The following is a 24,970-nucleotide window of genomic DNA, read 5'->3' as shown; positions in this document are numbered from 1 at the left end:
AAGAAAAGTTTTTAATTTGCTATGGTATCACTTGTTTATTTTTGCTTGTCGCCTCTGTCTTAGTGTCAAATAAAAAAAATAATAATAATTGCCAAGACCAATGTGAAGGAGTTACCCCCTGTTTTCTTCAAGGAGTTTTATAGCTTTGGCTCTAAAATTTAAATATTTAATCCATTTTAGTTGATTTTTGTGTATGGCATAAGGTAGGGGTACAGTTTCATTCTTTTGAGTGTGGCTGTTCAGTATTCCCAACATCATTGATTGAAAAGATTATCCTTTCTACAATGTATATTCTTGACTCTTGCACCAAAAAATTAACTGATGATATATGCACGGGTTTATTGTAGTGTTTTCTATCCTGTTGCATTGATTTATATGTCTTTGTGCCAATACCATAGAGTTTTGAGTACTCTAGTGTTGTAATAAAGTCTGAAACAGGAAGTGCAATGACTCCAGCTTTGTTCTTCTGTCTTAAGAGTTGTTTGGCTATTTGGAGTCTTTTGTGATTGCATATAAATTTCAAGACTGTTCTATTTCTGTGAAAAATGCCATTAAAATTTTTATAGGGATTGCACTGAATCTGTCAATTGCTTAGGGTAGTATAGACATTTTAACAATTTGGAAGTATTTCTTCTAATCTATGAGAACTGATTATCTTTCCATTTACTTATAGGTTTCATTGTACAGATCTTCCACTTCCTTGGTTAAATTCATTCATAAGTATTTTATTCTTTTTTGATACAGTTGTAAATGGAGTTGTTCTCTTAATTTCTCTTATAGTTTGTTGTTAGTATATAGAAATAAAACTGCTTTTTCATGTATTGGCTTTCTATCTTGCAAATTCACTGAAACTAATAGGCTTTTTATTTGTTTGTTTACTTTTGGTGGAGTTTTCAGAGTTATCTATATATAATATATCATCTGCAAATAGCGACTATTTTACTTTTCCCTTTATTATTTGGTTGCCACTTACTTATGCCTAATTGCTCTAGCTAGAACTTGCAGTACTATGTTGACTTAAAAGGATGAGAGAGGACATTCTTGCCTTGTTTCTGATCTTACGGGAAAAGCTTTTGAGTTGATGTTAGCTGGGGGCTTGTCATTTATGGCCTTTATTATGTTGAGGGACTTTCCTTTTATACCCAGTTTGTTGGGAATTTTAATCAGAAATACATACTGAATTTTGTCAAATGCTTCTTCTGCATCTATTTGGGATTTATTCTATTCTTTTGTGAGTCTGACAGGTTACACAGCGATGCTGTTACCGGAAGCTCTAGCATCACCACGCCCTGAGCAGAGCCAACCGCAGAGCTAATATTTTTCTCTTGTCCCGCCCTCTCCCGCTTCCTATTGGTGGCTTTAAACCCTTGGCAGCCAATGCGAGCAGACACGGGTGACGTGCTCATCCCTAGCTCCGGCGCGGCCTTTGAAAATCAACTGTCGTGGAGGAGCTGGTATGGCGAAGTCTACGCTGGCTGCCGCTGCGGGTGAGTGCTCTGAGACAGCGGGGCGCAGCGGACTGTGTCTGCAGAGGCTACCGGCTGCCTCGCCTGTCTCGGGGCCCCTGTCGGGGTATTTGAGGCCCAAAGGAGACACCAGTATGCGCGGGGAATCCCAGGATCCCGCTGGCACTTTCCCAGCAGGTCCCACAGCTGCTCTGAAGGGGCGTCATAGTCGCCTCCTTGGTTGGCCCAGGTTGTGCGTCCAGGTGGAGCCAAGCGCCCCCCAGCCACCCCCGGCCCTGAGTGGCCCCCGCCGGCCCGAGCCTGCACAGCGGCTGGGGTGGATCTGGCCTCCGCTTCGAGGGCGTGGGTCCCAGAAACCCATCTCCCGTGTGCTACTGTGTTTGGATGGTGTAGGTGATGACATCTGTATACCTAACTCGTCCTGGGCGCTTCACTTAAAGACCCGACCCTTAAAGTTGGGCACTTCTGTCCTCATATTATGGCTCAGCAACGCTTTGTTAATGTGCCAGAAGTCCCAGAACTGGGGTCTTAGCCGGCCTGTCAGACCCCCGCAGCCCCTGTTCTCCACTGCCTGGCGTGGTCTGGCTCCCATGAGAATTAATAAATTCCCTCTTCTGAGCACTTGATAAATTTTCTGTCCACCTGGGTTGCTCAACTTTTTTTACAAAAGGAATGTTTACAAAGTTAGCTTTCGTCCTTTATTTTAGTTTCTTTTAACTTTGGGTTTTTATTCAACTGTATTTCGTTGATTAAATAAACGTAGTGCATTTATTCAACAGACTTATTATTTAATACCTGTGTGCATCAGAACCAGATGGGGATACTGGAGCAGCTCTGGTTAGGTGAGGTGGAGAACAGATTTGCACCCTGTAGTCTTTTTTTTTTCTTTTCTTTTCTTTTTTTTTTTTTTTTTTAGCTATTGAATTTTAGTCTTTTCCAACCACCTACTCCCCTCAGTTCCTGCCTATGAATTCCCATAATTCTTTCTTTAACCCTCTCTTATGGCACCTAGGTTTTGCCTTGTATTGTAATTATTGTGGTGTTTATCTCCACTATTACACTGAAACTTGAAAGCAGAAATACTGACTTTCATCCTCTTACAAATGCCTTGCTTAGAAAATTACTATATAGATATTTACTATGAACTCCCTAACCTGGCTTATTTTGTTCTTAGTCCCACAAGTAACTAAGTAAGGGTTTGTAGACAAAAATCATCATCCCTGTTGGAAAAAAATATAATAAAACCAGACCTAACTCACCAGTTCAGGTGAACCGGTAACAGACCTGATTCACACAAGCATATGTTGTAGCTGTGAACAGTGCCTGTGAGCAAGGGCCCTAGGGTTGAATAAACCTGGCTTCAAATCCTGGCTTTGGCACAAATTAGCTGGGTAACTTTGGATAAATCATTTACCCTCTTCACGTTTCAGACAGTAAAATACCTCACAGGATTGGTGTGCAGATTAGAGTAAGTAATATAAGTGTGAAGGGCGTAATATGGGACCTGGCATATAAATGATATGGTTAATGTTGATATTAATTTGGAGGCATGGTCCAAAGCCGAAATCTTTCTTGAAAGTGTCATCCTTTAAAATATAAACAAACTGGTTAAAATCCCAAGCTGAAGTTCTGTTGTTTGCTTGTCTGTTTTTCAGAAGAGCGGCAGAGAAAGCTCCAGGAGTATCTAGCAGCCAAGGGAAAACTGAAGTGCCAAAACACCAAGTGAGTTTGTCTCCCACACTTACATGATTCTTGTTGTCCTGGTTGCTAATAGCTATTTAAAGCCCTATCAAGGGGGCATTTCAGTTCAAGCATAACAAAAACCTCTGGGCAGTAGCTAGTACACTGGCAAAGACTTAAGCATTGCCGTTGTGATAGTCTCCAAAGGAGGGAGGGAGAAATCTATCTACAATATTACCTACCATGCTAGAAGCTTTTCCTGTCCCTGCCTTTATTCCTGGGAAAGTAATTCTTGTGAAGGCAACGTTCAGTCTGACATAGTTGCACGTGAACATCCTTCCGCCTGGTGGTGTTCTTTGGTCATTCTCAGAGCACAGCAGTTTTCAGCCATTTTCCTCTCATGGCACATATATACTAATTACTAAGACTCTGCAACACACCAAAAAGTATATTTTTTGCCAATCTTACAAAAAATAGGCATAATTTTTATTCATTCATTCACACCAGACAGCTATGGTTGTGTTGGTTGTTGTCATTTTTTATTTGACAATCTAAGGGAAAAGAGGTCAGTGCTCCTAAGTAGTCAGGTACTGCATGTTTTAAAAATTCTTGGCAGCACACCGGTTGAAAATCACTGTCTTATCACTTACTCTTAAGGTGGACATGATATGATCGATTCACTTTTATCTTTTGTCAATATCTTGCCATCTTAATGATGTTATTTATCTTCTGAGCATTGATAAATAAATTTTCTGCCCACCTGCGTTGCTAAACTTTTTTTACAAAATGAATTTTTACACAGTTAGCTTTCATCCTTTATTTTAGTTTCTTTTTACTTTGGGTTTTCATTCAACTCTATTTCCTCGATTAAAGAAACTTAGTGAATTTATTCAACAGATTTATTACTGTTTATTTATTAGCAGTAATATATCACTGTTGGTTCTGAAGGCATGGTGCTTAACAAGACAGAGCAGTCCTGCCTTGGCTAGTGTGGCTCGGTTGGTCGGAGCACTGTCAAGTAAACCAAAAGGTCAAGGGTTCAATTCCCAGTCCAGGGTACAAGCCTAGGTTGCGGGTTCATCCCCAGAGTGCATATGAGAAGGCGACCAATCAGTGTTTCTCTTTCACATGGATGTTTCTTTCCCTCTTGTCCCCTCTCTCTAAAATCAATAAGCATGTCCTCAGGGAGATGAAAAAAAAAAAAGACAGAGTGGTCCAGCCCTTCCAGGGCTTACATTCAAAGCTGGGAGAAACACACATCAAGTCATGGTCAGAGTGCCTGTTAGCCTGGCAATTGCTTTTGATCCATGGGGGTTAAATCCTTCCAAATTTTTCCTGTATAGTTTCCTGTATATTTTTCCTGTATTTTTCCTGTATAGCTAGATAGTATATATGCCTGGGGGGATGGTTAATTATATCACCTTTTCCCCTGAGAATTCACTGTTTGAAGATACTTAAAACAAGTTTTTAAAAATTTGTTTGGCATTGTATCTGCAGTGCCTAGCACACTACAGTGTTCCAGGAATGATGTTGCAATTAATAAGACTGTGCAAATATAAAGAAAAGACGTATGGTTGGAATACGGTGTCCACGTAAGACCTCTCTGAAGGGATCACAGATAAGTAGGTAAGAGCAGTGACGGTCTCTGAGGAGAAGAATATTGGGACTAAGGAAGGGAGAATAAGGAGACTTCATTGAATATTGTTTTGAATTATTTTACCATACACAGAAATTTTAATGATTTAAATTTCATTTTTAATCACTATATATCCCAGGTCCTTGTGATCCTTCTATACTAAGAATTAATCTTATTTTGTCTTCTGTAGGCCCTATCTAAAAGCCAAGAATAATTGCCCAAATCCTCTGCCCTCCAAATCTGTAAGTAGAAATTAGACTTTTAAAAAATATCTATTTTGTATGATTAGTAATAAAAGAATAAAAATGTTAGCAACCTAAAGAAAATGTTTTGCACAAATATTTTTTATAAATATAAGAACAGTTCATAGGGACAGAATTGTTTTTTGAAAAGTATAACATTATAGTTCAACTTTGATAACTCAAAAAAAAATTCTTAAGTGCACTTTGGTCTCTTCATAGCTAACATTTATTGAACACCTACTGTGTGTCTGTACTTTTCTCATTTGTGTTAACTCATTGAGTCCTTACAGCCTTGTGAGGTAGGTACCGTTAGTAGCTCCATTTTACAGATGAAGGAACTGAGTCACGGGATAGCTATTAAATGACAGAGCTGACAGCCTGTATAGGCTCAGCCACTTTGGAATGCTGCGTAACAAGAACGTATTTCCTCATCGGTTCCATTCAGCCAGATTGTGGATAAAATGGAAAAGGATCCCAACATATTTGAGGTCTAATGGAATATATATTCAGCTATAAAAAATAATGAAGTACATGTGCAGGCATGAGTTTATGGGAACTCTATCTTTTTTTCACTCAATTTCAATGTAGACCTAAAACTACACTAAACATTAAAATTTATTAAACAGAAAGTAAAGTAATGAAGTACTGATACATGCTATAACATGGGTGAGTCTTGAAAATGTAATGCTAAGTGAAAGAAGCCAGATAGAAAAGGCCTTATACTGTATAATTCCATTCATATGAAATGTAAAGAATAGCTAGCTCTATGGAAACAAAGTAGATAAGTGTTGTCAGAATCTATGGAGAGAGGGAAATAGGGAGTGACGTTTAACAGTATGGGATTTCTTTCTGGGTTGATAAAAATGTTCTGAAATTAGTGGAGATGGTTTTGCAACCCTGTAAATATACTAAAACCCACTAAATTATTTGCTTTAAATTGTTATGGGATGCAAATTATATCTCATTTTTTCATGTATAATAAAGAACAACTAGGGAACAGCACATTTTGATATCAATCTTTGTGCCTGAGCAGTAAGTGATAGTGGAGAGATCAGAGATGGATATGAATGTTGGGAGTCAAAGGTAACCCAGCTATAGCTGTGTGGGTGCACCATCTATCTCTGCGCCCACCCCAGCAATACCACAGATACCCGTACAATGCTAGAGTGGACATTGCCTTGCCCTTAATGCCAGGTGACTCTGGTGACAGACTTTCTTTACATACTCACAAAGTGTACATAGTAATTCTTGGAAATATTGAATGAAACATAAAGAATGGTAGCTCCGGCACTCTCATATTTTCCCCTGGAGCTATATGTTCTACAAACCTCTGCCAAACTCACCTTTCTGAGTAATTGCTTTCAGTACTAATGCTCCTGTCCTTTACCATAGCAGTTCTTTTTTTTTTTTTACAAGTGAAAAAGTAACTTTATTTCTATTTTTTGTATTTCTTTGAGTTTCTTTATGTGTTTTTTTATTGTTGTTCAAGTACAATTGTCTTCATTTTACCCCCACCCCAGCCATCCCCGCTTCCTACTGTTGATCCTACCCACCCTTGGTTTTGTCCATGTGTCCTTTATACATGTTCTTGAAAAACCCTTCCCCCTTCCTCCCACCTCCCCTCTGATTACTGTCAGTTTATTCTTAATTTCAATGTCTCTGGTTATATTTTGCTTGCTTGTTTGTTTTGTCGATTGGGTTCCACTTATAGGTAAGGGCATATGGTATTTGTCTTTCAACCACCTGGCTTATTTCACTTAGCATAATGCTCTCCAGTTCCATCCATGCTGTCATAAAGGGTAGGAGCTCTTTCTTTCTGCTGCATAGAATTCCACTGTGTAAATGTACTATAGTTGTTTGATCCAATTATTTACTGATGGGCACTTAGGTTGCTTCCAGCACTTGGCTATTGTAAATGGTGCTGCTATGAACATTGGGGTGCATAGGATCTTTTGAACTGGAGTTTCAGGGTTCTTAGGGTATAATCCCAGCAGTGGAATCGCCAGGTCAAAAAGCAGTTCTATTTTTAGTTTTCTGAGGAAATTCTATACTGTTTTCCATAGTGGCTACACCAGTCTTAATTCCTACCACCAGTCAACAGTGCACTAGGGTTCCCTTTTCTCCACATCCTTTCCAACACTTGCTTGTTGATTTGTTTATGATGGTCATTGTGACAAGTGTGAAGTAGTATCTCATTGTGGTTTTAATTTGCATCTCTCTGATGGCTAGTGATGCTGAGCATCTTTTCATGTGTCTCTGGACCCTTTATTATGTCCTCCTTGGAGAATTGTCTGTTCAAGTCCTTTGCCCATTTTTTAATTGGGTTTTTTGTATTCCTTGAGTGGAGTAGTGTGAGTTCTTTATATATTTTGAAGATAACACTCGTGTCTGAGGTATCATTGGCAACTATGTTTTCCCATACAGTTGGTTTTCCTTTCTCATTGTAATGCTGTTTTCTTTAGCTGTGCAGAAGCTTTTCATTTTTATGAGATCATATTTGTTTATTCTTTCCTTTATGTTCCTTGCTCTAGGAGACATATCAGTGAAAATATTGTTGTGTGGAATATCTGAGATTTTCCTGCCTATGTTCTCCTGTAGGACTTTTATGGTGACACAACTTATTTTAAGTCTTTTATCCACCTTAAATTTATTTTTACGTATGGTATAAGTTGGTGATTGACTTTCATTTTTTTGGATGTAGCTGTCCAGATCTCCCAGCACCATTTGTTGAAGAGGTTATTTTTACTCCATTTTATGCTTCTTCCCCCTTTGTTGAATATTAATTGACCATAGAGACTTGGACTTATTTCTGAGCTCTCTATTCTGTTTCATTGGTCTATGTGTTTGTTCTTATGCCAGTACCAGGCTATCAGTCTGTATTGATAACAGTAGCCTTGTAACACAGTTTGATATCAGGTATTGTGATCCCTCCTACTTTGTTCTTCTTTCTCAAAATTGCTGCAGCTATTCAGGGATATTTATGGTTCCATATAAATTTTTGAAGTGTTTGTTCTATATCTGCAAAATTTGTCATTGGTACGTTAATAGGGATTGCACTGAATCTATAAATTGCTTTGGGCAGTATGGACACTTTGATGTGTTAATTCTCCCAATCCATGAAAATGGTATATGCTTCCATTTCTTCGTATCTTCCTTAATTTATTTCTTCAGTGTTGTGTAGTTTTCTGAGCACAGGTCTTTTACCTCCTTGGTTAGGTTTATTTCTAGGTATTTTACTTTTCTTGTTCTATCAAATGGGATTTGGTTTCTGTTTCTCATATTTCATTTTTGGTGTACAAAAATGCCTTCAGTTTCTGAATGTTGATTTTGTACCACACTACTGAGCCAGATTCATTTATTAGGTTGAGTATTGTTTTGGTGGAGTCTATAGGGTTTTCTATGTACACTATCATGTCATCTGCAAACAATGACAGTTTTGCTTCCTCCTTTCTAATTTGGATGCCTTTTATTTCTATTTCTTGTCTGATTGCTGTAGCTAGGACTTTCAATACTATGTTGAATAAAAGTGGTAAAAGCAGATATCCTTGTCTTGTTCCTGGTCTTAAAGGGAATGCTTTTAGTTTTTGCCCATCAAGTATGATGTTGGCTGTAGGTCTCTCATGTATGGCCTTTATTATGTTGAGGAATGCTTCCTCTGTTCCCACTTTGCTGAGTGTTTTTATCATAAAAGGGTGCTGTAATAAAAGGGGGCTGTACCTTATCAAATGCTTTTTCCGCATCTGTTGATAGGGTCATGTGATTTTTTTGTCTTTTCTTTTGTTTATGTGATGTAATATGTTTATTGATTTGTGAATATTGCACCATCCTTGCATCTCTGGATGAATCCCACTTGATCATGGTGCATGATCTTTTTAATGTATTGCTGGATGCAGTTTGCCAATATTTTGTTGAGATTTGAGCATCTGTCACCATCGATATCAGCCTGTAGTTTTCTTTCTTCATTGTCTTTAGCTGGTTTTGGGATTAGGATGATGCTGGCTTCATAAAAAGAATTTGGGAATCTTCCATCTTCTTGGATTTTTTGGAATAGTCTCTGAAGGATGGGGATTACCTCTTCCTTAAATGATTTGTAAAATTCTCCTGTGAAATCGTCTGATCCAGGGCTTTTGTGGGTCAGGAGTTTTTTTTACTACAGTTTCAATTTCGTCAGCTGTTATTGGTCTGTTCAGGCTTCCTGCCTCATTCAGTTTTGGAAGATTATATTTTTATAGAAGTTTGTCCATTTTACCTATGTTTTCAAATTTCTTGGCATATAGTTCTTTGTAGTAATTTCTTACAATCCTTTGTATTTCTGTGGTATCAGTTGTAATCTCTCCTCTTATTTCTGATTGAGTTTATTTGGGGACCTTTCTCTTTTTTTCTTGATGAGTCTGCTTAAAGTATTGTCAATTTTGTTTATCTTTTCAAAGAACCAGCTCCTGGATTTTGTTGATCCTTAGAATTCTTCTCTTAGTCTCTATGTCATTTAATTCTGCTCTGATCTTGGTTATTTCCTTCATTCTACTTGCTCTGGGCTGTCTCTGTTGTTGCTCCTCTAATTACTGTAGATGTAGGGTTAGGTTGTTCATCTAAAATGTTTGTATGTTTTAGGTAGGCCTGTATTGCTATGAGCTTCCCTCTCAGGACTGCCTTTGCTGTGACCCATAAGTTTTGGGTCATTGTGAGTTCATTTTTATTTGTTTCAAGAAACTTTTTGATTTCTTCCTTGATCTCATTCTTAACCCATTCATTGTTTAATATCATGCTATTTAATCTCCATGAAGTTTAGAGTTTTTGAGTTTTTTTCTTGAAGTTCATTTCTAGTTTCAGTCTTTTGTGGTCAGAGAAAATACTTGATATTATTTCAATATTCTTGAATTTGTTGAGGCTTGTTTTGTGTCCTATCATGTGGTCTATCTTTGAAACTGTTCCTTGTAAATTTGAAAAGAATGTGTATTTTTGCTTCTTTGGGATGAAAAATTCTATATATATATATCAGTTAAGTCCATTTGACCTAGGATATTGTTCAATGCCACAGTATCTTTGTTAATATTTTATTTGGAAGATCTGACCATTTTTGACAGCGGGGTGTTAAAATCCCCTACTATAATAGTGTTGCTGTCAATATCTTTCTTGAAGTCCTCCAAGATTCTCCTTATGTATTTGGGTGCTCCTATGTTGGGTGCATATATGTTTATAATGTATATGTCTTCTTGATGGATTCTTCCCTTGAGTATTATGAAGTATCCTTCTGAGTTTCTTTTTATAGCCCTTGTTTTGAAGACTCTTTTGTCTGGTATTAGTATTGCTACCCCAGCTTTTTTTCTTGTCCATTTTCTTGGAATATTTTTTCAACTTTTCACTTTTAGTCTGTGTAGATCTTTTGTTCTAAGGTAGGTCTCTTGTAGGCAGAACATGTGTGGGTCATGTTTTGTTATCCATTCAGCTACTCTATGTCTTTTTATTGGAGCATTTAATCTATTCACATTTAAGGTTATTATTGATAGATATTTATTCATTTTTCCCCCTTTGTACCTGTGTTCCTCTCTCTCACTCTTTTTCCTTTCTTTTCTTATGGTAGTGCCTTTAGCATATCTTGCAATGCTGGTTTGGTGGAAGTATCTTCTTTCAGCCTTTTTTTGTCTGGGAAACTCTTTATTTTGCCTTCCATTTTAATTGAGAGCCTCACTGGGTGGAGTAATCTTGGTCACAGGCCTTTGTTTTTCATTACTTGGAATATCTCTTGCCATGGATTAGAGTGTTTCTGTTGAGAAATCAGCTGCTAGCCTTATCAGAGCCCCTTTGTTTGTTACTTCTTGTTTCTCCTTTGCTGCTTTTAAGATTCTTTCTTTGTCTTTAAAACTTGGTGTTTTAATTATGATGTGTCTTGGAGTTGGTCCCTTTGGGTTGGTTCATCTTGATTGGGACTCTGGGCTTCCATAGTTTTTTTCCCTCTCTGAGTTCAGAAGTTTTTTGTCATTATCTTTTCAGACAGGGTTTCTATCCCTTGTTCCTTTTCTTCACCTTCTGGTATTCCTATGATTTGAATGTTGCATTTCATGTGATCTTGGAGTTCTCTTAAGCTATCTTCATATTTTTTTAGTCTTTTTCTGTGCAGTTCTGCCTGAATGTTTCTTTCCACCTTGTCTTTCAGCTCACTAATTCAGTTCTCTGCTTCCTCCAGTCTGCTTGTAATTCCTTCTACTGTGCTTTTTTATTTCTGAAATTTTATTTTTCATTTCTTCCTGGTTTTTGTTTACAGTTTCTATTTCCTTTTTTTTTTTTAAATATTTTATTTATTTATTTTTCGATAGAGGGGAAGGGAAGGAGAAAGAGTGGGAAAGAAATATCAATGTATGGTTGCCTCTCATGCATCCCCTGCTGGGAACTGGTCTGCAACCCAGGCATGTGCCCTGACTGGGAATCGAACCGCGATACTCTGGTTCGCAGGCCCGCGCTCAATCCACTGAGCTACGCCAGCCAGGGCTCTCTATTTCCTTTTTCATACTGTTATAGTTCTCGCTCAGTTCCTTGTAGTTGTCTGCGAGTTCCTTGAGCATCCTTTATAACCATTATTTTAAATTCTTTATCTGATAGTTTGCTTACCTCTGCTTCATTTAGCTATTTTAGTGGGGGAGTCTTCCATTCCTTTTGATTGCAGGTTCTTTTTTTGTCTTTCCATTTTAGGTGACTCTTAGTTTCTGTGCTTCCTTATATTCTGCTTTGCTAGCTATCTTTATAGAGGGAACTTCTATGGTAGGAATTCTATGGGATTCAGTGGTGTGGTCTCTTTGATCTCCTTGTCTGAATGCTCTAGGTTTGCCCCTTCTTCCGTTTGTGTGGGCTCTCTTGTTGTACTTGGGTTTTTACCTGTTAGTGGTTCATTTGTTGATGGGGTCTCTTCTCCAGTGGGTATACTGATGTTCACAGTGTTAGGTAGGAGTCGCTCAAGGAATCGGATGGATGCAGCAAGCTAAGGAGAACAGGGTTTATTAGTGGGGAATAAGAGGGAAAGTAGAGCCGACCAAGGGAGGTTGGGACTCACTCGGTTGTTCTTAGGTCAGGGTTTTTAAACACAAAAACCTGCGAAGGGTACCAGAGTTTGATTGGCTAGAGCTGGTTGCTGGGTGCAGGCTCTAGTTAAAGCTGCATCCTGTTATGCCTGATAGGCTGACCCCAGACCCTAGCCTTCATTTGTTTTTCCTGGGTAGGGTCTGCAGGCAGCTTCCCACGGTGCCATTTTCTAGCCTGGTGATTTTCCATTCCTCATAGGCCTGCCTAGGTCTGTCACACAGCTTCCACCTAGTCTTGTATGTTATCAGTGGCAGGGGGGAGGGAAAATGGATTAAGACAGCAGGAGAGTATTCTGTGGGAATTAAAGTACCAACAAGTAGAGAAGAGATAGGATATCCTTTGGATAAGTATAGTGTTTGGTTGGATAAGTTTCCCACTTTGGGTAAGTATAGTGTTAACCGTGATATTTCACCCAACTAGCCACTTTTTATAAAAGGTGAAAAAGACATAAGACTCTTGTTAGAGGAGAGAAGGACTGTGAGCTCGATTTAGAAAACAGAGTGCTTGTGCAAGGTTAGATGATGAGACATAGTGAGAGTAAAGGATAGACAGTCGGCGTAGTGTGAGAGAGAATAGAGTTAGCCACAATAGGAAGAAAGCTCAGGAAGATAGTGAAATGGGGTCAGATCAGGGAGGGGTGCTGTGTAGTATTTACAGTTGTATGGACAATTATTTACATTAGTACTGGAACAACAATAATATCACAAGAAATATATGATTTGGATAACGAGAATAGAAAGTACACAATCAAGAGTGGTGTGTTATTAGAACACTCGTGAAGTGAAAGAAGTAGGACTAAAACACAATATTAAACAGATAATAAGGAAAACCAGTCAAACAATGCAATTAAACAAAGAAATAGAGAAAACAACAGAAAGGAAAAATACTAATAAGTAAAAATTATTTTAAAAAAATAATAGTACAAGTAAACAATAAAATGCAAGTTCTGTAGGAGAACAAAGTGAAATCTGTCTCAGTTTCTCAGTTGTTGGGGTTAGCCTTGTGTTCCCTCTTTGGATCTGTCTCTGGACCTTTCACAGTTCCAGGTCTTATTGTCTCACTTGGGGGAAGGAAAACAACAGAGAGAGGGAGGAAAAGCCTCCTGCTGACTTTAAACCCAATGATCGATTTCTGTTGGTCTTCCTGGATGCCGCAGGGTGGGAGGCAGTCGGGGGTGGGGAGGTGCTGGGCTTTGCTTTTCTCCCTTCCTATGGCTTTGTGAGGATGGGAGCCAGGTCTGGACAGCAATCTTCACAGTTGCCCAGCCTCCAGCCCAGGTCCTCTGTGAGCTTCCGACCCCCACTGTCCATCTGTACCAAGCTGGCACCTTTAATTCACCAGTTGTTATGCGATCTGTGCAGTGCACCTCCTCCTTGCTCTTTGTGAGCCCGCCACATTGGAGCCCACCACCTGCCAGGCATGCGGCGCCCATGTGAGTAATGGAAATCAGCCGCCTAGCAAGGGACGCCAGTCAGCCTCTGGGTGAGCAGCTCGAATCAGTTTCCCTTTGAGCAGCATGAGCCAGCCACTGTGAGAGAGTTCCTTAAACAATGGCTGAGAATTTTTTTTTTTTTTAGTAGAGTCCTCTTGTTTAAGCCCGCTGTCCTTAATAAGCACCCAGCCTCTCACACAGCCCAACTTTCTAACCAGGCCAGAGACTATCTGGGTCCCAGTCAACAATGCCCAACTCTTCTCCCTTCTCCAGGTGTCACTTGGCTCCCCAATTTCTCTGGTAATGACCTAGCCAGAGCACAAAGTCCCAGCAGCTGAACACTACTGAAAGGTTTTTCTTAGGCTTCTCTGAGAAAGAAATGCCAATCATCCACAAAGTCAGGCAATAAAGAGCTTTATTGGGGTTTACGCACCCGGGCAAGGTTCCCTGGTCTGCAGAGTGGGGCTAGAGAAGTCGCCCCCAAGCAGGGAATATGGCAGGGTTTTATTGTGGTTGGCTCTCTTCGTGAGAGCTGGGGATTGGTCCCCATTGAACAAAGCGGCAATATATCATTGGTGGCTCAGGTTGCTATACGGATATTTGTTTTGGCAAAGCCCACCCTTTCGGCTCTCTGGTTTGACGTCAGCCATCTTTTCCGGGTTGTAGTTCAGCCGCCATTTTGTCCTACCCCGCCCATCCTGACATCTACCTCTGTGTGTGTCTCCCACTTTGTCTTCATTCCCACCAGCGACTTAGAGCATCCAGGTCCCTCCTGGTGCTGCACTGCCCTCCCTGCTTTGGTAGGGGAGGGATCTGGTGATCTAACTCCCCTGCAGGGAGCCTGCGGCAGGCGCTGGGCCAGGGGCAGCAGCAGCCGTGGTCCCTGCACAGATCCCAGGGACCTTACCGTCTATTTTTCAATGTCCTCTACAATTTTTGGCCTCCAAATTTCATATAAGCTGGGATTGCTTTGGCTGTTCACTCTTGTTCCTCAGAAGATTGGCTAGGTGTCCCAGACAGGCCCAGGGCAATGTGGGCTCCTCTCCCACCTACCTTGCCGCCATCTTTTTCTCTCCTCCTTTATCTGCCATATCAATTCTAACTCCCCTCCCTGCTTTTCAAAGTTCTCTGTGACCTAGCCCTACCTTTCTTGTCCAAAGGTAAATCACATGACAAACATTGTTAATACCCGAGAGTCTAACCTTAAAACCATCCTGAATTTACAAATATGACTAACTCTTGTGATGGTAGATGCTTATGAAGAGCTGTTCTGAAGTTTGTCAGGTGTCCCAGCACTTACCACCTGCCCTTGCTACTGATGAGACAAAGGTTCTGGAGTGACACAGTGACCTTTACAAAGGTAACGTCTTTAAAAAGAATTAGGACTTCCGCCAAGATGGAGGCGTAGGTGGAAACACTGTGCCTTCTCCCACAACCAAGTTTAAAAATAACAAAGTTTTAGCAACAAAAACACAGCCAAACCACAGAAAATTGAACTATACGGAAGTCTGATAATAACGAACTCTTCAGCCAGACCAGTAAGAGGGGCAGAGCCAGCAGCAGAGCGGGGTCGCGCAGGAAAGATCCACTGGACCCACCCAGGCGTGCGACCTAGGTGCGCAGGCAGCTGTTGGCAGATTCCAGGTGTGGAGTAGCAGTGGGCGGACCCACTGAAGGCTGACCACAGTCACACATTCGCGTGCAGATAAACTGGTGAAGGAGCAAGCAGTGAGACGGACCATGCAGGCCCCAGCAGTGGGAAGCAGCAGAGGGGACGGCTGTTGTCCTTCTCTGACCCTGCCCCCACATACAGCGTAACAAATCAGCGACCTGGGTGGCCCCACCCTGGTGAACACTTAAGGCTCCTAACAGGTGTGAACAGAGAAAAACATTATGGCTCAAGAACTCAAAGCCCCAGAGCCCATAACTCTAAGTGACGAAGAAATAGCCGAACTTTCAGATGCATAGTTCAAAACACTGGTGATCAGGATGCTCACAGAACTGGTTGATTTTAGTCACAAATTAGAGGAACATATGGAGGCTAAACTAATTGAAATGAAGGGAATTGCACAGGAAACCAATAGTGATGAAAAGGAAACTGGGACTCAAATCAAGGGAGTGAACTAGAAGGAGGAAAAAAATGACCAAACGGAAAAGGATGAAGAAACAAGAATAAAAAAAAAAAAAACAAGGAGAGGCTTAGGAACCTCCAGGAAATCTTTAAATGTTCCAACATCCAAATTATAGGGGTACCAGAAGGGGAAGAGGAACAGCCATGGGTGGAAAACTTATTTGAACAAATAATAAAGGAGAACTTCCCCAATTTGGCAAAGGAAATAGACTTCCAGGAAATCCAGGAAGCTCAGAGAGTCCCAAAGAAGTTGGACCCAAGAAGGAACACACCAAGGCACATCATCATTAGCCAAGATTAAAATGAAGGAGAGAATCCTAGAAGCAGCAAGAGATAAGGGGACAGTCACCTACAAAGGAGTTCCCATCAGACTGTCAGCTGATTTCTCAAAAGAGACCTTACAGGTGAGAAGGGGCTGGAAAGAAGTATTCCAAGTCATGAAATCCAAAGACCTGCAACCAAGATTGCTGTACCCAGCAAAACTTTCATTTAGAATGGAAGGGCAGATAAAGTGCTTCTCAGATAAGATCAAATTCAAGGAGTTCATCATCACCAAGCCCTTATTATATGAAATGTTAAAGGGACTTATCTAAGAAAAAAAAGATAAAAAATATGAACAGTGAGAGGACAGCAAACTCACAGTTATTAAGAACCACACCTAAAACAAAAGCAAACTAAGAGGACAGCTAGGTCAGGGGTGGAAACATAGAAATGAAGATCTCATGGAGGGTTAGCAACAGGGGGGTGGGAGGAGGAGAAGGGGGGAGAAGGTACAGAAAATAAGTAGCATAGACAGTAGATAGAAAATAGATAGGGGGGAGGGCAAGAATAGTAGGGGAAATACAGAATCTAAAGAACTTGAGACACGTGGTCATAAACTAAAGGGGGGATGGTGGGGGAGAGGGTGTGCAGGATGAAGGGGAATGAAGGGAGGGAAATAGAACAACTGTAACCATATAATCAATAAAATATATTTTAAAAAATTAGTACAAAGGACTAGGAGGAACTTGGGTGGTACCCTAACATAACTTTACTGTGTGTGTATCTTTCCAGGATCCCACCAAGGGACACTTCACTGGGACATAAATGACATTTAGCAAGCACTAGTTCTATTGAGGCAAATTTATTTTTTAAAGAGCAAGTTGTGTATGTTCACTGCATCTCTGCTTGATTCTACCAAACTAAGAGATTCTGATATTTCTAATAGGAACTCATTTTTAAAATCCTCTAGCCTTGGCCAGTGGCTCAGTTGCTTAGAATATCATCCCATACTCCAAATGGTTGCAGCTTGATTCCCAGTCAGGGTACATACCTAGGTTGTCTCAGATGCATGCAGGAGACAGCCAATCAATGTTTCTCTCTCTCTCTCCCTCCTTCCCTTCCTCTCTCTCTCTCTACAATCAACGGACATATACTTGGGAAAGGGGTTTTTTAATTCTATATTAATGAGCCTATATTTTCTTAGATTTCAACTTTCATAAGTGGAATTCTAAGTAAAATAACTTCTTTATTTTAAAAACAGTGAGCTATTCTTGTGAATTTACTTTTTTGACATTTGTCTTTGTATTTTTAGACTAGTAAACCCAAAAAGGATGTTGCTTTGCCTGTCAAAGCTACACGACCGATCAACATTAAACTTCAGCCCAGACCTGCCCATATCCCAGGGTCCCAGAAGCCAAAGTTGGAGCCACCAAAACTTCTGGGCAGAAGGCCGACTTCAGGATATGGTTCTTCCAACCCAAACTGTAAGCGTCCCAGCAGTCGTCAGCAACAGCACAAAACAGCAGCATCCACTGGACAGCTGTCAAGGAAGACAGAGGGGTCACTTAATATACAGGAACCGAAAGCTACAAAGCAGCAAGTGACAGATCAAGAAAATGCAGCACACACAGACTCTGCGGGCAATGTCTGTGGTGAGGGTGAGTCCTTACACAACTCTCTAAAAGAGGTAAACAAAGAAAACTTGCCCCAGACCTTACTGGACTCTGAGAAGATGCTACATGCTCAGTTATGGGCCAAACTTAAACCAAAAACTAGCTCTTCTAATCAAACCAAAAGCAGTCTGGCCCCTAAGCAAGCCTTGTGTAAAAGTTCATTGGATCAGGCTGTTCTGAAAGACAGAGCTAATAAAGGGTCTGTTGGGCAAACACAAACCAGGATTCCACCAGTAAAGTCACAGCAGCTCCCTAAAGGAACAGCTCTTGTGAAACCAGGAGAAAAATGCTCAAAGACAGCTCCCTCTCACTCCATTCAGACCCTTAATAGGAATCAAGTATCAAAGAAACCAGGGGTCAAAGACATGAAGAATATAAAGGTTAATAATGGTAAATATGAAAGTCTAGGTGGAGCTAAGTTACCGTTACACACTGTTACTGAACAAAAAGTAGAGCACACCAGACCTAGGACCTGCCCCAGTCTACTTCAGGGAGGACCTCGCCACAGACATGCACACGTTAAGCAAGACCAGAAACCCCCTCAACCTTGTTCTGGACCCCAGACATCATGCGTGCAGCAGAAATCCAAAACTGTGAGCCGCAGGCCTAACGTGGCAGTTGGCAGCTTTACTTCAGTCATTCCCAACACCCCAAGCATAAGAGCAAGTAGAGCCAAGGGGAATAAACACAACAGCAGCTATCAACAGAAAGCACGGACCTTGGACTCCAAGCTGAAAGGTACTCTTCCCCAGAATCATTTTTTAAACAAGACAGCTCCCAAAACTCAGACTGATAGCACAGCCACAAATAGAAGAGGAGTCCTGAATAGAACCCAGACTAACCCAGATGTTAAGAAGATCACAGCAGAGGACCGAAGGTACATTGCTTTAATTCCAAAATCGCAATTTAAGGTGATTAGGCAAATTGACCATCAGAGTACTTGGTCAGGTAGTAGGCCATAAATAATGGCTCCTGGGTCATTTTTAGCTTCAATCCTGAGAAAAGGAGATTTGAACCAAATATATCAAATATGAAGGCTTGGTAGAGCTGAGTGGTACCTATGTGTGTTATAAATTACCTCTGTAACTTTCTTTGTGCTTGAAGCAGAATGACAGAGTGAAGGAGTCAGGGGTGCAGGTGAAGACAGCTCACTCAGGAAGTGCTTGCGGGCTGAACAGCGAAGGGAGATGGCCAGGAGGAGGTGGGGAGATGCGAGTGCCTTGTCAAGCCGACCAGGGGTTAAATCCAGGAAAGTTATTGAGGAAGCAAGAATGGGAAACTTTTATGAGTCTGAGCAGGCAAAGTTGTAGAAAGTCAGTAAGGCAGCTTAGGAGCAGTGATAGTTATGGTTACATGACTGCATGCATTTGTCAGAATGTAGAACTGCACTGTAAAATATGTGAATTTTACTGCATGTTATTGAACTCTCGTGTGTTGTATGTACTGTGCTAGGACAGCCAGGGTTTTTGCCTTCCTAGAGCTTGCATTCTAGTAAGGAAGACAGGAAATGAACACATTGGTTAACTAAGACAGGGTAATTACAGATAACTTCCTAGTCAGGAAGGACTGGAGGCCGATAATGCCAAACCCTGCGCAGGGATGATCTGGGTCAGGAGGCTGAAAGGACACCCGAGCTGCTGGAGCATAGTGAGGAAAGGGAGAGAGCGTGGCGTAATCTTGGAGAGGCTGGCAGAAGTCATTCTAATAAAGATCATTCTAATACTTGTGCACAGGCTGAATTTGCAGCTGCAGCAGTTCGGACAGAAAGTGACAGTGCTATGGACTAGGACGGTGCTGGTGGGGGTGGGAGTACTGCCCACAGGGTGGTGTGCGGGGCACAGGGAAAGAAAGCACTGCTCAAAGAAAGACAACTCCTAGGGTTAGGCCCTTGCAACTGGGTGGATGGAAACACTATTATTGATCGGGGGCAGATCCAGACATGAACATCAAGAGCATTGTTTTGGACAATATTAAATTTGAAATGCCTGCCAGACATCAAATAAAAAATATCAGCAGGCTGTGGGTTTTACAAAGTTTGGGGCTCCAGGAGGAGGTCTGGGCTAAAATGTACATTTGTGAGTCATGAACTAGTTGAGCTTTAGAGAAGCTAGTGAGTTTACATCCACACTCGGGTCTGCAAGTCTCGATGGCTCCCCAGCAGCAAGCAGCCTGCCTGCTGCAGAGAAGTGGAGACCGTACAGTGTGGGGCCGGGGAAGAGCAGGATTAGGACTCGTCGGCATGTTTCGAAAAGAAATTATTGGTCTTGTTTAGAGTAGATGTGGTCACGAGTGGGCTAAGGAGCTGGGTAAAGTGGATCACTCTGAGTGGCCAACACCCTGTGGAGGGCAAAGGGCAGGTTTGGTGGGTCTGGTCGGTGGCAGAGCTTGCGGGAAGAGAAGTGGAGTGCTGAGTCAGCGGTCTCAGAGGCGGAAGGCAGGGGTCAGAAGTAGCATGCCGGTGAAGTGAGTGTTTTCAGAGAAAAAGAATGAATAATCTTGGAGTCAAAGGATGTGAAGACTGAGATGCCAGTCGCCTCTAATCCTAGTAATGCACCTGCCTTCTGAAGAGGGGGCAACCACTGCTGTCTTGACCCATCTGTAAACTGTTTTCATTCCAGTCTCTTGGCTTCGGCTGTAGTTAGAGGTGTGCAGTGATCGTACTCCGTCTATGCACATCATAGACCTTGAAGCTTGACCATGTGCCCAAAAACCTAAAACCATTCCTCCCCTTTAACTGCATAACAGGAAACAGCTGGAAGAATGGCAGAAATCTAAGGGGAAAATGTATAAGCGGCCTCCGATGGAACTTAAAACAAAAAGAAAAATAATGGAGGAGATGAATATTTCATTCTGGAAGAGCATGGAAAAAGAAGAGGAAGAAAGGAAAGCACAACTTGAATTGTCCAATAAAATTAACAGCACTCTGACCGAGTGTCTGCAGCTCATCGAACGGGTGAGTGAGGAGGGTGATCTCCAAAGCTTTAGCCCAGAGTCATTTATCTTTCTTTTTTTTTAATGTTTTATTTATTTATTTTTAGAGAGAGGAGAAGGGAGGAAGGAAGAAAGGGAGAGAAACATCGATTTGCAGGAGATCAGTTGCCTCTTGCACACCCCCAGCTGGAGACATGGCCCACAACCCAGGCATGTGTCCTCACTGGGAATCAAACTGGTGACCATGTGGTTCACAGGGCAGCACTCAATCCACTGAGCCACACCAGCCGGGGCCATTTTTCTTAAATATAGTTAAGGGGAGGTAACGTCTGTCAAAACAGAAACTTAGTTACTCACTGTGGGAGATAGTTTTGTGTATGTGTATCTTTTCAGTTTTGTCCATGGTCACTTGTCTACTTGGGGTTTGTATTTCTCGGGCCATTTTAGTAATTCCACGCCTTTTATTTAAATCAGACTTGTTAAAAGGTTCTCTCTTAGTCTTTTGAAAAGGCCATCTTTGGGGTTTTTGTGGATTATTTTTTCTTCTACATCAATGTCTACATCTATTTTTATGTGTATTGTCCTTTTTCTAGTTTTTTTTTTCTTAGATCATTTGTATTAGTCTTATTTTTTTAAATACACTTAATGCTATAAATTTGCCTCTGAATTTGACTTTGGTCATATCCTTCAGGTTTGATAGGTAGTGTTCTTCATCAATCAGTGTCGAGTCAGAAAAATAGAAACCACACCAGTATCATAATACTGGAAAGAATGTGGTGGCAGGATTGGTTTCACAGTGTCTTGTATGCACTCCCTAGAAGCAGCCCCTAAGAGGAGAATTTGTGTGAAAGTAATTTACTGGGAAGAGAATCCCAGGAAAACAGGGGAGAGTGGGATGTGGGGCCAGGACGGCCAAGTCCACAGAGGGTGACTGTGGCGCAGTCCCAAAGGAAGCTCCGGGGACACTGGGAGTCACACCATCCCAGAGCTCATCCTGATCGAGGGCACTACACTGATGAATGGCTGCCTCAGAGGGACAAAAAGTCCCAGGCCCTTGTGAATCTGACACATGCAGAGGTACAGAGGCCGGCCATTGGACATAATGGCATTTGTGAGTGTGTGCGCACAAAAACGGTGAGGGGATCTTCAGAGGGACATGGTGCTACATACACACGGTGCTGGCAGCCACAACTCTGGGTCCAGGAGAACCAGGAGATGTTGGGGGTATCAGATCTAAAATCTAGAAGAGCCCTGGCCAGGTGGCTCAGTTGGTTGGAGTGTCATCCCATACACCAAAAGGTGGCGGGTTCGATTCCTAGTCAGGGCACATACCTTGGTTATGGGTTCGATCCCTGGTCAGGTTGCCTATAGGAGGCAACTGATCAGTGTTCTCTCTCTCTCTCTCTCAAATCAATAATTATATCCTCAGGTGAGGACTTTTTGTTTTTAAGTATAAAATCTAGGAGAGACAAACCTGGCTGGGTATGGAACTCCAGCTCTAAAGACGCATACTGCCCAGAAGAAGCTGGTGCTACAGAGCTGGAGGGGGCCCTGCCAGGCTGGGCTCAGACCCTGAGACAAGAATGCTCCCCCATTGGTGTGGGCAGGGTCTTTGAATGCCAGGGAAAAGGGGGAAGGGAGAACCAGTTGCTGCTGCTGGGGTGAAGGACCATAGCTTAGTGATACTGCAAAGAGGAAGAGGAGGACCCCTCCCCTCCCCTCCCCTCTCCTCTCCAGCTCTGCAGTCTCCCCAGCGCCCCATACTGGCAGAGCCCAGAAAAGAGCTGTTGTCAGCAGAAGGTGGTTTACAGAACTCAAGCCCCAGGGTCCCAAAGCAGAGAAGAAACCAGGGTTTGGAGCTAAGAGACCGTAGCTTAGCAACTGACATATAGTTCTCCTTGTCGCTCATTTCTAACAAGTTTGAGGATTTCATTTTTAGTCCTTTAACCCAAAGTTATCTTCAAAAGTATCTTTTAACTTCCAGATGTGTTGATTTTTTTTCCTGGCTATTTTAATTTGTAATATACTGCATGGAATTTATTGACATTTTCTGGTCTTAATGTCTGATCAGTCTTCGTGAGTGTTCCAAAAGTGTTTGACAAGAATACGTATCCTCTGTGGAATGGAAAACTCCACGTGGGAATCCACTAGAGCAAACAGAAAATTTAAATAGCACAACTGTTTGTTTGTTAGCTCATCTGTTGCTTTCCAAAAGCAATATGCCAAAGCCTCTCACTGCACTCTGATTGGTGATTTCTCTTTGTGTTTCTGTCAAACTTTCGCTTCCTAATTTTTAATTAAATCACCCAGGGTAACATTTAATAACATTGTATAAACTTCAGGTGTACAACTGCATAACACGACATCTGAGTGCTCACCCCGTTCTGCACCACCTGGAGTCTAGTCTCCTCCGTCACCACGTCCCTCTGTTACCTGCACAGGGAGTCACGGCCTTGACTTCTCTTCTCTCCTGTGTTAATCTTGCCACACCTGCTTTTTTTAAAGCTTTTGTAAAGTAAATCTTTTTCTATGTCTATGTTTCTAGAAGTATGTCTCATATGAATACATACAGTTGAATTGTTTTAGCCAAATCTGGAATTCTCTGCTTTTGAAAAAATAAATTTAGCTCATATACATTTATTGTAATTACTCATGTGCTTAAACTGCCATTTTTATTTTGTAATTCAATTGACATGAATTCTTTTTTTAATATTTTTTAAATTTATTTTTGGAGAGAGGGGAAGGGAGGGAGAAAGAGAGGGCAAGAAACATCAGTGTGAGAGAGAAACAGCAGTCTGTTGCCTCTCGTATGTGCACGCGCCCCAACCGGGCACTGAACCCACGACCCAGGCATGTGCCCTGACCAGGAGTCAGCCAGTGACGCTTTGCTCTGTGGGACAGTCCCCAACCAACCGAACCACACTGCAGGGCTGCGTGGATTCTTTGTGACTTTCCCTTATTTCTGGGTTTGATCCAATTTACTTTATTTCATTAAAAAAGTATATAAATTAAAATCACAAAAGAAAATGGCCAGTGTAAGTTCAAACATGGTACACAAGTTACATATATTTTTCATCTAGTTACTTTTAAGTCTTCCGCTTGAATTTCTGAAGTTTATTCACTAGTCACTTCATGATTTTTGAATGGTGAACTTTCTGAGGCCTTATGCTTGTGAAACTCTCGTTATTTTGCCCACACATTTAAATTATATTTAGTTTGGCTGGAGGAAGTTTTAAATTCAAATTGTTTTCCCTGGAAAGTTTGGAGTTCCTGTTTCATTGTTTCTTGCATCTGGAATTATTGGTTTATTAAAGTTCCTGTCAGTCTAATTCTTATTACTCTGTAGATAATCCTTTCTTCTCTCTCTAGAAGTGGTTAGGATTTTCTTTGGGTCCTGGTTTTCTAGGTTTGGTTTTATACGTAAGGACCTTTCAATCTGAACACTAGCTTTCTTGGTCAGTCCTTGGAAGTTTTATTCTACAACTGGTTTGAGTTTGTGTTCAGCTTTGTTCTGCTTTTGCTTCTAGAAATTCTTTGCATGATATTGAAATTCCTGCATAGTAGATATATTTTCCAGAATGCACCTTTTCTTGTATACTCTCCATTTTTTTGTTTGTTGCACCGGGTTCTGGGAGAATCCCACTTCTGGATTTCCCGCTCACTGTTTCTTTCTTCTTCAGCAGCACCCAAGCCACTGTTTGCCCTCATGTTGGTTCTCTTCCAGAGCAGCCGGTACTGGTTTCACAATAGCAATATTCTCTCGTCACCCTGAAGATATCGACTGCGATACTCTTAAAACGTACTCCTCTTTGCTCCCCCAACTATTGGCTGCAGTGCTGGTTCCTCGGGTTGGAGAGTGTCGTGCCTCCTCCTGTAGTGCCGGTGCTTCCTGACGGTGAACTCACCTCTGTGTCCGCCCCCCTCCCCATCTCCCAAGGAGTAGGAGGTGCCGCTTGGCCGAATTCACTGGTACCTGGCCCACGTTCCTCCTGGTCCACTTCCCGGTCCTGCTCTGGGTACCAGCCGGAGGGCACCAACCCAGTGAAGCCACTTTAAAGTTCCTTTTTGTGGGATTTAACCCTCTTTCATATACTCCCGCACAGATCCCCATCACACACACACACGCACACCCCTGTGGCCTTGGCGCACCTGTGCCACCCTGATGCTTCTGTTAGAGTCTGGTGGAAAGCCTGTTCTGTCCGTGTTCACATTGCTGTGAATGTCGGTTACTCTGCGGTTTGGGTTTGGTTTAGTTTGGTTTTGTACCACATGAAAATGCAGAACACATTCCTTCCTTCAGCTATGATAAACATTTTTCTGTTTGGTCTCATGTAACTCTTCGAATTTAATGGTCAGTGTCAAAGCTCAATGAAATGTGCTACTTAAATGGGTTCATTTTATTATGTGTAAACTGTACCTTGGTAAAATCATACTATTTTTAAAG

The 24,970-nt window shown here is 41.6% G+C and overlaps 1 protein-coding gene across 2 annotated transcripts in view; it reads left to right on the top strand.

The window, feature by feature from the left end:
* The first annotated feature begins 1,424 nt into the window (after positions 1–1,424).
* CKAP2L (cytoskeleton associated protein 2 like) overlaps positions 1,425–24,970 on the top strand; it is a 30,599-nt gene continuing 7,053 nt past the window's right edge. The window contains exons 1-5 of one of the 2 annotated variants that reach the window (XM_037168002.2): positions 1,425–1,487; positions 3,122–3,188; positions 4,973–5,024; positions 17,235–18,472; positions 20,341–20,548. In XM_037168002.2, coding sequence (XP_037023897.2) covers positions 1,457–1,487; positions 3,122–3,188; positions 4,973–5,024; positions 17,235–18,472; positions 20,341–20,548 — 1,596 coding nt within the window. In that variant the 5' untranslated portion in view covers positions 1,425–1,456. Of the gene's footprint in view, positions 1,488–3,121; positions 3,189–4,643; positions 4,773–4,972; positions 5,025–17,234; positions 18,473–20,340; positions 20,549–24,970 lie in introns of those variants that run through there. The other variant, XM_053664512.1, reaches the window with a different exon arrangement.

Source organism: Artibeus jamaicensis, unplaced genomic scaffold (assembly GCF_021234435.1).
Source record: "Artibeus jamaicensis isolate MK-2021 breed Jamaican fruit bat unplaced genomic scaffold, CSHL_Jam_final contig_384, whole genome shotgun sequence".
NCBI lineage: Eukaryota > Metazoa > Chordata > Mammalia > Chiroptera > Phyllostomidae > Artibeus > Artibeus jamaicensis.
The sequence above is the reverse complement of the archived record's forward strand: the minus strand, read 5'-3'. Positions and strand labels throughout refer to the sequence as shown.